Here is a 13,134-nt window from a genome sequence, read left to right on the forward strand (position 1 = left end):
AGGCAGAGGTTGGAAAAATATGGAGGGCTCATAAGAAAGCTGTGTTCCCATCCAAATCTCATGTAGAATTGTAATCCCCAGTTGTTAGAGGTGGGACCTAGTAGAAGGTGATTGGATCATGAGGGTGGATCCTTCATGAATGGTTTAGCACCATACCCTTGGTGCTGTTCTAGTGTGTGGCACCTCCCCTCTCTCCCTTGCTCCTGCTTCTGCCATGTAAAACATGCCTGGCTTCCCTCTTTACCTTCTGCCATAATTGTCAGTTTGCTGGGGGCCTCCCCAGAAGCTGAGCAGATGCCAGTATCATGCTTCTCATACAATCTGTGGAACCATGAGCCAATTAAAACTCTTTTCTTTATAAATTACTCAGTCTCAGGTATTTCTATATTGCAATATAAGAATAGACTAATACACAATCTAATGGCTGCTGACAGATAGATACACAAAATGTATTAAAAAAATTGCATATACACCCAACGAATTTCTTTCTTTCCTTAAAAAGGAAATTCTGACACATGCTACAACATAAATGAACCTTGAGGACATTATACTAAGTGAAATAAGTCAGTCACAAAAGGACAGGTACTGTATGATTCCACTTATATGAGGTACTGAGAGTAGTCAAATTCATTGCGACAGAAAACAGAATGGCGGTTGCCAGGGGCTGAAGGGATGGGGAAATGTGGAGTTATTATATAATAGATACAGAGTCTTAGTTTTATAAGAGAAAAAGAGTTGTGGAGATCTGCTTTACAACAATGTGAATGTACCTAACTCTACTGAACTGTACACTTAAAAATGGTGGAGATGGTAAATTTTATGTTATGTGTTTTTAATCACAATTTTATAAAAGAGAAAAAAAGATGCTGAGCAGCATACTTAGTCTAGGGGAAGGTAGAGAGTAAATTTGTGGTCACTAGTGAGCAAAGTTTTATTTTCTCAAGAGTTTAAATGTTGGAACAGAGAAAATTAACAGCTATATCTATATCAAGGGTGTGGTGGGAGAGGATGAGTGAGCCAGGGAAGGTATTGGCTGGACAAATATAAGAGAAAGTCTTGAGGGTGAGGAAATTGAATTTGTGGGTTGAAAGTTTGGCTAAAATGACCAAGTGATGGGATCCTGAATGAATAACTGTTAAATCGTGAACTCTAAAGCCCAAAGACTCTCTGTTACTCAAGAGTTCATTGACTCCAGAAAAAACAAAATAAGGCAAGTGTTGTATGTTTTCTTTACAATTACGATTTATTGAATGGCTAATGTACACATTATTAAGTGAAATTTTACAAGCAACTAGAGCTTATCACAAAACTGCTAAGGAAACATCCAAAACTTGAACTGTATACCAAATCTCTAGGATTAAAACTTGATTCCCATAATTTAAAAAAAACTTGTGCAAATTGGAATCACTGAGTGATTATGGAAAGGTAAAGTATATACAGTAATGTGAGAAAAACTCAAACCAAGTGAGGGTAAAAATGAAATGATTAACAACACCAGAGAAGGAAGCTACTATCAAAATAAAACCATTCTTCCTAATAAAAGTATGGCCATCATAACCCCAGAAAATGCTTCATACTTTATTTGGATAATTAAAACCACATTATAACCAAAATCACATAGTAACACTGAGTATGCTGTTTACAAAAAGAAGATGGGTCTAGATACCAGGACAGCTCTTTTTAGTGCCTTCCTTAAAAAGGGCGAAACTTTTAGAGCCATGTAATTGTTTATAGCCATGGGCTGGCTTCAGGCATCTCACAAGTGAGGCTTCAGAAAGTCCTTGAAGAATACATGGCAGTGAAACTGGGCTCCCATCTTTACCATAAAGATGTTCTTCTTGAGAATAAGTGCATATAGGAAGTGATTGCTTACGACATAATTTCCTTGGTCTTGAGACCATATAAAGAGACTTGCTGATATTAGAGCAGTTTCTTTCTAATCAATGGTCCGTTGAATTCCAAGCAACAAGGCACACTGAAATAGATCATTTCTGTTTAGGAGGCAGCATGAATAGCAGCGGTGCAACTCGAAGTTTCAATAATGCTAACATTCTCTTTACATACCAGTTACAACTGTTATAACCAACAAAGCAACAAATCTATTAGAAGATATCATTCTATTGAAAGGCCTTTCTTCATATAACATGATCTGGAACAAATAACTACTTTTTTCTTTTCTTTTTTTTTTTTTTTGAGATGGAGTCTCCCTCTGTCACCCAGACTGGAGTGCAGTGGCATGATCTTGGCTCACTGCAAGCTCCGCCTCCCAGGTTCATGCCATTCTCCTGCCTCAGCCTCCTGAGTAGCTGGGACTACAGGCACATGCCACCATGCCTGGCTAATTTTTTGTATTTTAGTAGAGACGGGGTTTCACCGTGTTAGCCAGGATGGTCTCGATCTCCTGACCTCGTGATCTACCCACCTCGGCCTCCCAAAGTGCTGGGATTACAGGTGTGAGCCACCGTGCCCAGCCAAATAACTACATTTTATATACATTCATATGAACGTGAATTAATCTAAATGAGTGAGAAATGAAAGTAATAATGTTTCTCATTCATATATTCATTCAACAAATATTTATGTGCTAGCTGTACTCTGCACCCCTACTGGTTTGGATTTAGAGGTCACTAGTATGGTCTGCCTGTCATGACTCACCAGCAGCAAGTTACCTTTTCTTCCTCAACTGCCATCACAGATTTTCTATACCTTATTTATGGTATGTATTATTACCTGTGATATGTATGGGTCTTATTTGTCTTATTAAAATAAATTCCAAGAGGACAGAGGTGGTATCTTTATTTTATTTTATTTTGAGATGGAATCTCGCTCTGTTGGCAGGCTGGAGTGCAGTGGCGTGATCTCGGCTCATTGTAATCTTCAACTCCCTGGTTCAAGCAATTCTCCTGCCTCAGCCTCCAGAGTAGCTGGGATTACAGGCACGCACCACCAAACCCAGCTAATTTTTGTATTTTCAGTAGAGATGGGGTTTCACCATGTTGGCCAAGATGGTCTCGATCTGCCGACCTCGTGATCTGCCTGCCTCAGCCTCCCAAAGTGCTGGGATTACAGACGTGAACCACCGCTCCCAGCTGGTATCTTTATTTTATAGATTATGTAGGAGAAAACAGTTTAAAGTTAGACATGAGCTTGCATTTCACCTTTGCCAATGACTGACCCTGAGACCTTGCCCAAGAGAATCTTTTAGCCTAGGTTTTCTTGGATATTATTTCTTCATCTTGGTATTATCTTGGGAGAACACCCACCTTTCAAAGTGCTACTGATGGCTAAGTAAGAGAGGGCGTGAAAGACTGTTGCATAATCCCTGGACAGAGTAAACCTTCAAATGTTCATCCCCATTTTCTCATGGGAACCTCAGGTGCACACCTCATGTCGCCTGTCCGCTTTTCTGTACTCCCTATAATTCAGTCTTCAATTATTAGTTGATGATCTAATGCCTTCCTTTTTCTTCTTAACTCTCTAATACCTCCTTTCCCAGCCTCATTCTCAGCTGAACAATTTGCTTTCTATTCACTGAGAAGACTGAATCATCGGAAGAGAACTTCCACATATTCACTTCCTATCACAGCTTCCCACCTGCCTTCATCTGCACCTGCAGATTCTGCCCTCCCTCCTGTTACTAAGCCCATACAGCTAAGGTCAGCTCCTCTGCTTAGTCTGTTCCTCCTAGCTTACCCAGACCTTGCTCCAGCAATTCTTGCCTCTCTTTCTGCTGTCACTCTTTCCCTTTCTACTAGATCCTTCCCATCAGCATGTAGGAATAGAGCATAGCTGCTATTTCTCCAATCTTAAAAAATATTTCTGTTGACTTTACATTTTACTCTTTCTAGCACTTTACTTATTTGCCCCTTTTTATAGAAAAGAAATCCTGGAAAGAGTTGTCTCTAGTTGATAGCTGCAATGTCTCTCCTTTCATTCGCTCTTAAGCTCAGTCCAGTCTGGCTCTTGCCTCCTTCCTCTCTTCCAAAACTGTTTTGTCAAGTTCACCAGCAAATTTTGTGCTGTTCGCCTGTGATCCCAGCTACTCAGGAAACTGAGGCATGAGAATCACTTGAACCCAGGAAGTATGAGCTGAGATCACACCACTGCACTCCAGCCTGGGTGACAGAGCGAGACCCTGTCTCCAAAAAAAAAAAAAAGAAAGAAAAAAAAATTGTGCTACTGAATTTCAATGGTCAGTTTTCAGGGTTCATCTTTCTTGGCCTATCAGCAACACTGAACAGAGTTGATCACTCCCTCCTCCCTAAAATTCTTTCTTCACCTGACTTTGAGGTTCTTCTCCAGATAGTATCAGAGGCTGCTCCTTCACTCCTTAGTGGGCACCTTCTCACTCCATGACTCCTAACGTTGGAGGATCCAGGGCTCAAAACTTGGACCTTTTCTTTTCCCTATAGCCTCTTTGACTTCTCCTTGGAGATCTTATTCAGTCTCATTGTTATGTACCTCCACACAATGACAAAGCCCAAAGTTGTATCTCCAGCCTGGACCAATTGCCCAAAATACAGACTTGTACATCAGCTGTCTTCTTGCCAAGTCTATTAGACACCCATACTTAACATCTCCACAGTGGAACTCCTGATTTTTCTCCCCAATCCTGCTGTTTGCATTCTCGATCATGTTAATTAATGGCAGTTCTATCCTTCCAGTTGCTTAGGCAAAAGCCCTCCTGTCATTATTGATAGTTCTCTTCCTCTCATATTCTGATACAAACTATCAACAAACCCTATTGTCACTGTCTTAAAAATGCATGCAGAATCTGGCCTCTTCTCACAGCCTGGTGGTAGCCACTGACAATTTCTTGCCTGGATGATTGCAGCAGCCTCCTCATTGACTCCCATCTTCCACCCGTGGCTTCCTACAGTCTGTTCTTAACACAGCAGTTAAGGTGAATGTGTTGCTCCTCTCCTTAAAAGCTTCCAAATAAAAACCAATCTCTTTACCATGATTTCATACAATCATCCTCTCCTGCCCACCATCCCATTGCAATGACATAGCAAGACTTTGTACGATCATCCTCTACCCCGCATCCCACCTCCATCTCTCTGATTTCATCTCTACAACTCTAGGCCACACTGGCCTCCCTGCTGTGCCACCAACACAGCTGGCACAAACTGCCTTATGGCCTTTGCCCTTCGCACCTACTGTTCTTTCTGGAATCCTCCTCCCCTATATGGCCACATGGCTTTTTATTTTATTTTATTATTATTTTTTTTAAGATGCAGTCTTGCTCTGTTGTCCAGGCTGGGATGCAGTGGCACAGTCTTGGCTCACTGCAACCTCCACCTCCTAGGCTCAAGTGATTCTCCTGCCTTAGCCTCCCAAGTAGCTGGGACCACAGATGCACACCACCGCGCTTGGCTAATTTTTGTATTTTTAGTAGAGACAGGGTTTTACTGTGTTGAACAGGCTGGTCTTGAACTCTTGACCTTGAGTGATCCTGCCCGCCTCAGCCTCCCAAAGTGCTGGGATTACAGGCATGAGCCACCATGCCTGGCCCTGGCTCTTTACTTCTCTTGAGTTTTTGCTCAAATGGCATTCTCTTATAAGAGCTTCCCTTGCAACCACTCTGTTCTCTTTATCCCCCTTGCCTACTTTATTATGTCTCTATATAATGCTTATCATCTTATTTATTTTATTCTTAGTTGTTTTGCTATTTAGTTTAATATTTGTTGAATGGATGAATGGATTAAAAAATTGGAACATTAGTTGGCAATATGAAGTAGGTAAATGAACAACTGCTATGCATGATTACTGAAGACTTGTGCAATAGTAAGAAGCACGTATATATACCATGAGTGCTATGCTTATTGATAAATACAAGTGAAGGAAATTTTATACGTAAATTAATAATATTTCCATTTTATTACATACCACCAGTTTGTCTTCTGATCAACTTGCTGGGTTGTATGGATCAATAGAATATACTTCTCGTGCTTCTAAACGAAAAGCTTCTTTCTGGCTTGTATTTGTATAATAATTGCTAAACAGAAGAAGAAAAAAGTAGTATCTTTACTCATTGACCATGATTCAATGTAGCAGTTGTTTGCTTTCCATAATTCCCAACACATGGTAAGTACTTTTGTGGATGATTTCATTTTTTAAAATTATACTTTAAGTTCTGGGGTACATGTGCAGAATGTGCAGGTTTGTTACATAGGTACACATGTGCCATGGTGGTTTGCTGCACCCATCAACCTGTCATCTATATTAGTTATTTCTCCTACTGCTATCTCTCCCCCGACCCCCACCCCGTGAAAGGCCCCAGTGTGTGATGTTCCCCTCCCTGTGCTCACATGTTCTCGTTGTTCAACTTCCACTTATAAGTGAGAACATGTGGTGTTTGGTTTTCTGTGATGATTTCATTTTTATTGTTTTTATCATATGAAGTATAAACACTGTAACTCCATTTTTTTTTTGGAAAAGCACATAAAAAATTAATGATCTAGGCTTGTAAGTGTTCAAGTCAGAGGCTGACACTAGGCAGCTTTACCCTAGAACCAGGACGCTTAATGACTAACAACTACAACTTCCAAAGTGAAGAAAAGAAGCAAAAATAATGTTCTTATTTGAGAATTTGATCATAACTTTACCCTTTTGGGACTCAATCTTCTAGTCCAACTTAAAAGCTTTAAATGAGTTTGAAGAGAATGTTTTTACTTTCCTTCATTGAAAGTACACATATTTCATAGTGTTTCTACTTTGCCAGAATTACTAAAAGACGATAAAATGTGATTATACTACCATGTAGAGCTCTGAAATAAGGTAATACAAAATTACTGGGGAAGAAAGAATACCGCTAAGGACACTGTCACCATGTTACTCACTACAATATTGAAGAGTTCCGTGTATAGAAGATACGTTAAGAAGATTACAAAACAGTAATTTTTAAGTCAATGTGAGATTTAAGCTTTGTTACAATATCTTAGATGACTAGAAAAGAATAGCATAGTATCTTTCAAAGGTTTAGAGGGCTTTTAAAAATATTTAATATTGTCACTAGACATTCATTTTTAAATGATTACTCATCTCATTTACAAAAAGCATTTCAGGCCGCTCAAACGTCTATACCAATTATTGGAAAATCAATTGAAGTGGGTTAGCAAATGGAAATAAAACAAACGAATGACACCTAGGAATCTGGTTAAACAGGTATGTTTGGTTCATATCAGTTGAGGCACTTAAGTATAGTACATGATATAATCATATTAATAAACAATAATTAGACTGGAACATTACAAATCATTTGCACTCGTAAGCATTCCCCAAATTTGCAAATTTTTATACACATGCAATGCTCTGATAGCAAACTCAGTAGCATGAAGGAAAGAGATAGAGACTGTATTTTCTATGTGTTTATGTTTCTAAATACTCTTGGCTGAACTTATCTTGTGACTTCCTATAAGGAAGGCCCTGCAGATGACATCCCTATTTTTTTTGAGACCCCTTTCTCCTTGAATTCTGTGACACTACTCTCTCCTAGTTTTCCCCCTGCCTCTCTTCTTTCACTTTCTGCCTTTTGAACATTACTGTTCTTCTGAGGGCTATTCTCATCCCCATTTTTATTTATTCTGTTCTTTTTGGTCCCACAGCTTCCATTGTGATTTAAGTGTCACCCACCTGAGTCCAGACCCTTCTCCCAAGCTCTAAATCATGAGTACCTCAAAGTAACAGGTCAGAAACGAACTCCTCATCTTCCCCCACAAACCTGCCCCTCTCCTCTTTTAGTGAGTCAGGGAGTCCACATCATCACCTTCATGTGAGCCATTCTATGTGCCTCCTTCTCCCTACATCCAGCATGTCACCAAGTCCTGGAAATCCTGTCCTCTTGATAGCAAAGAACCTCTTATTAAATATTCTCATGGTCCTTGTGAGTCTCCACAAGAAAAAAATACAGATAAGATGTCCAAATCTTATTTGCCATAGAACACCCTTTTTTTTTTTTTTTTTCTGAAATCATTCATGAAAACAGGGTTGTGTGGCACACACTCTGGTAAACTCTACACTCTAAGTACACGCTAACTGTACAGCACAGCCAGAACCCCATAGGCAGCCCTTACCCTCGCGCCCCCAGCCTAGAACAAACTGCTCAGGTTCGTAGATACCCTCAGTACATAGTTTCAGTGCAACCCCTTCATGTCTGAGCCTAGACTGGGAATTACATAACTGAGCCATGGCATCATATGGCACTGGTGGCAGGGTAAATGATAGATCCAGGGGACTTGGCACACTAAATGAATTTTGCTGGAGCTTTTTGGTGACATGTTTTAGGTGGCATGACTTTGTCATCTCCCCAGTCTGAGCTACCTGAGAGTTGGTAAGACTTCATTGGATTATCCACCTTAACACTGGCATGTACAAAGACTCACGAACCTATGCACATATAACATCCGAGGCCAACACCTGACGGTATGCTTTGCTAAAAATGTATCCTTTGCACATATCAGTATTCTGTAGCTTCAACAAGATTTATGTGTCAGAGTTTTTTTTTTCTTCCTTTAATGGCATGCCTCCACCTAAAGCTATGCCACTTTTACCTTCAATCACCATCACACACACAATTTCCTAGCCATTTCAAATGGGTTATATAGTTCTCACAATACATGATGGAAAGCCAAGCCTCTGGGCCTTTATTCAAACTGCTCTTTCTGTCTGGAATGCCTTTCTCTCCTTGTCTACACTCTCTTGAGGCTCACCAGAAACATCTCTTCCACATTGAAACTTTTCCTGATTAAAACTCCCAAATATTGACCATTTGCTTTGCATCCTCACCAAATATCATATAATCCACCATGGCGACATTATTTTATGGTACTTGTTTAGTGACGTGCTTGTCCTCCTTTACCAGGCTGTGACCTCCTTGATGACAGAGGCCATATGCTACTAGGCTTTGTTATTCTAGCCTAGTATAGTGCTAAGACATAGTAGGCACTCAGCTGTTGTTGTGCAAGAAACGAATGAATGGACGTGGTCATTACCTCTTTTCACGTGACTTCTATTTCTCTAACATTACTGCTCAAATGTTTTAAAAGCCATGCATGTATATATAAGATAGAGCAACATATGAAGGTGTCTACAGCAAATTGCTGATATCCATCAACTTAACATGTTGGACTTGAAGGCAGCAGCAGTTGTGCAGTGGAAGAGACTATTCAATTTCTTTATAAACTATTTAATTAGCTACAACAAGCATATTTACTTTTGTATTTTAAAAACATATGCAAATATTTATAGTGATATAAAAGATATGTTAAAGAAGGGAAACAAGGTTTTCAGTGATTTTAAATAGGGAAAACAACATTTGTGACTAGAAATACACTTTCTGTAACATAGAAAAGAAAAAAGGATGCAGTATCATTTTAGTGATAAAACACAGGAGGCTTTATATTAAAAATAAAGGTTAAAATATGCCAATATTCCCTAGTAGTATTGAAGATTTTCCTGAAAATTCTTCTCAGTAAAACGAGACAAAAACCAATAAATGAAAATGTATAATCAGTAGATATGAGGTAGAAATTACTTCTACCAATAATAATAATTGGTAGAAAATATAGTTTTCTACTTAGATGATTGGGTAACTCACTGAAAAGCTATTAGAAATAATGATTGTATAAAGATAGACTTTCCTAGATATCATTTGCAATTACTTATAAGACATAACCAAAAATGATTCTATTTATAAAGCAATAAAAATAAGATACTTTTATGTCTATGTAGCTTATATGAAGTAATCTATTAAATTTTAACTGAGATATAACAAAACATCTGAATAATTAGTCATCTGGTGTTTCTGGAAGGAAATAGTGAATATCATGAAAAGGTCAGTTCTTCCCAAATAAATATGTAGGTTTAAGGCACTTCCTATCAATGATCTAACATTTTATTTTATTTTCTAGGGTATGGGAGGTATAGTTGCGGTGCAAATAATTCTATAGCCTATCTGCAAAATAAATAGAAGAAAATTTCAAAATAGTTTTAAAGAGGGGAACATATCTCAGAAAAGCTATTATAAAGCTACATTTACTAATAGAGTAGCTCTGGCTCATAAAGACAGGCCGATCAGTGGAATATGATCTATCTTGCATATCTATGTCAGATATCTCTGACATAAGCTCCAGTTTACATAAGAATTGAATAAGTGTGCTTTATCTGATAAAGAAAACTATGGACCAATGTTGAAGGGATTTACTCAAAATAGGTTTAGAAAAAATTGAATATATAGAGAAAAAAAGTACAAGCAGGTTTACTTCAACTACCATACCATAAAATAAATTCCCAAAGGATTCAGGTGTTTAAAAATAATTAAAATAATATGTAAAATATATCTAATTTCTGGATAAGAAAATATAACATACCAAAACATAGAAACCTAGTAATACAGTTAATATTTAAGTAATCATGAAAATGACTAATGGAGAGAAAAGATTACTTGATCAAATGGAAAGACCTAATATGTTTCTGAATGGGAAGACATTACGGAAAAGATGCCAATTTCTCACAAATTAATCTATCAACTTAAGTGTAATCACAATTTTTTTGAAATTACAAATGATTCTAAAAATCACCTATAGGAAAAAACAGAAGAGAATAGGAGGAAAGTCCGATAAAATTGTAGTGTGAATTCTTGCCCTACCAGATATAATAACATAAAAGTATTAATTAAACACAAAGTGGTTTGTAATGGAAGAACAGGCAAATCAATGAAGCAGGAAAAGGGGTTGAGAAACACAACATATTTAGGTACATTAACTATTACTAAGAACAAACTTTCTGGCAAGTCATCTGACAATAGTTATCAAGTATATTAAATGCACATGCACTTATCTTTAGTAATTCTAGAAATCTATTCTAAGGAAATAAATGGGTGTGAAAAAAGGTTTAGCCAAAGGTGTTACTCATGTCTTTATATACTATCAAAGTAAATTTGGAAGCAACTTAACACACATAAATACACAGAGTAGAATAATATGTTATTTAGTAACTGAAAACATGACTTAAAGACATAAAAATATAAACATGAGTCTAAATGGAGAAAGTCAAGACAGAAGATGAAAATGACAAAATTCCAGTTTAAAGAGAGAAAAAATATACGAAAAAGATCAGGTAGGAATACACCAAAATATTTGCAGTTGTTCCCCCTGGGATTTTTTTCCTATTCTCTAGATTTATTTACAATATACTATCTGAATAAACATCATTCAATAAAATAAGCTAAGTGTTTGATATCTCTTAAGTACTACTGAAAAGTCTTCCTTTTGTATAGCATGAGATACTTCATTTAGTTATCACATTGCAGTATTTATTTCACATAACTTGTGCTTCTGTGTTTAGTTTCAGACAAGAAGCCAAAACCATTTGTGCATGTTGGTCAAGCATGTATTTGCATCTGAACTTACCGTTCTCTGTGTTTTGATATCATGCATAAGGTAACAACAATCAAGAAGATAAGAAGTATCAAACCTGCAGCAATACCTAGAAGAAAAATCCAGCAAGTATCAAATGCCAGAAGACTATCACCTACATTGTTCTGAACTGATTGTGGGGTCTATTGCTAGTGGAGGGGAAAATGTTATGTGACTCATACTTAGCCCTTCTTGGACATAAACACTGAATTCCTGAATAATCATAGTTGAGTTTAAGGTTTTTCTGATTTGACCCAGTCCACATTTAATCTAGAGCACCAAGCATATGACCACAGGTTCCAGTCAACTTTTCATTTAGTTTTTCTGTTCCTTTTAGTTTTATTAGTAACAATCTTGTCACTGAGGTGACAAGAGAGAAATCTCAAGAATAGAAATTAGGAGCACAGGACACCAGGTTCTTATAATTTTGCATAACAACATTGAACTCTCAGCTGTGAAATATGTTTTACTACAGCAGAAGAAGCCTGCCTATTTCAATAGACCAAATCAAGCCAAAGACCCAGAGTTAATAAAAACTAAAATATCAATTTAAAGAGAAGAAAGAGTTGGCTGCTCAAATAATTTATCCAACTCTATGCCAGAGTAACATTTTGTAATGTGACATGTACATTGAAATATCTTTAAAACACCAAAAAAAGAGCATCCCCTATGAGTTAAATATTATCATCAGATAGGATATAGGACTTCTAGCATTACAATTTTTTAAAAAACATTATAAGAGCTTTTCTTCAAGTATTTAAGAAGACTTACCAGAAAGGACAGGAGCAAGTGAACCTAAAAATAATACAAAATCATGAAAATGATTATCAGTCTAGTGTCATAATTCAATGTAGACCCACGTTTCATGGTAGTGTCCCAGAAATCACCACTCTAGCTGCCTTCCAAGTCGATTTAAAAGATGTATTGGAGCCAGGCACAGTGGCATATGCCTGTAATCCTAGTACTTTGAGAGGCCAAGGTGGGAAGATCACTTGAGCTCAGGAGTTTGAGACGAACCTGGGCAACATCATGAGACCTTGTCTCCATTTTTCAAAAACAAACAGGTAAAAAAGATGTATTGGAACCTTGAGTTATACCCACTTGCTTTTTATGTAACAACTCACTGGGCTTTTTTTTTTCCCCACTCTAAATAGGTTGGGGGAGTTCACCAATGACAAAATCAAAACACTCAACTTTATAATCAGAGATTTCTCAGGTTAGAATGCAAATATTAACTGTAACAACTAGCTATTTAACCTATTTCTGTTCCCTGTCAAATTGTAAGCACTTATTAACTCAGATTCATCACGTAGGGTGGTCTATGCAGCAACTCCTTTCAAAATGTCAGGTTGCTTGGTTTCACATTTTTGCTCCTTTTAAATTAGTGTTTGTCTCTGTTTTCTTTTCTTCACTTTCCCCTTCCTAAGAAAGCTGTGTTTTTTCTTTTCCTTTTTCTTTCTTATTTTCTTTTCCTTTTTCTTTCTTATTTTCTTTCCTTCTTTTCTTCCTTTTCTTTTCTTTCCTTTCCTTTCCTTTTTTTTTTTTTTTTTTTTTTTTTTTTTGACAGGGTCTTACTCTGTTGCCCAGGCTAGAGTGCAGTGGTGCAATCATGGCTCACTGCAGCTTCGACCTCCTGGGCTGAAGTGATCTTCTCATCTCAGCGACCCGAGTAGCTGGGGCCACAGTTGCACACCTCCATGCCCGGCTTTTTTTTTCT

At 37.6% G+C, this 13,134-nt stretch overlaps 1 protein-coding gene across 4 annotated transcripts in view; it reads right to left on the reverse strand.

Moving 5' to 3' along the window:
* Positions 1 to 1,217: 1,217 nt before the first annotated feature.
* CR2 (complement C3d receptor 2) overlaps positions 1,218 to 13,134 on the reverse strand; it is a 39,690-nt gene continuing 27,773 nt past the window's right edge. For 3 of the 4 annotated variants that reach the window (XM_017880842.1, XM_017880844.1, XM_017880845.1), the window contains 4 exons: positions 12,189 to 12,212; positions 11,412 to 11,487; positions 5,890 to 5,998; positions 1,218 to 1,975 (listed from right to left, as the gene is read on the reverse strand). In XM_017880842.1, the coding sequence (XP_017736331.1) occupies positions 5,908 to 5,998; positions 11,412 to 11,487; positions 12,189 to 12,212 (191 nt within the window). In that variant the 3' untranslated portion in view covers positions 1,218 to 1,975; positions 5,890 to 5,907. Of the gene's footprint in view, positions 1,976 to 3,055; positions 3,097 to 5,889; positions 5,999 to 11,411; positions 11,488 to 12,188; positions 12,213 to 13,134 lie in introns of those variants that run through there. The other variant, XM_017880843.1, reaches the window with a different exon arrangement.

Source organism: Rhinopithecus bieti, unplaced genomic scaffold, assembly GCF_001698545.2.
Source record: "Rhinopithecus bieti isolate Rb0 unplaced genomic scaffold, ASM169854v2 scaffold_12049, whole genome shotgun sequence".
Taxonomy (NCBI): Eukaryota; Metazoa; Chordata; class Mammalia; order Primates; family Cercopithecidae; genus Rhinopithecus; species Rhinopithecus bieti.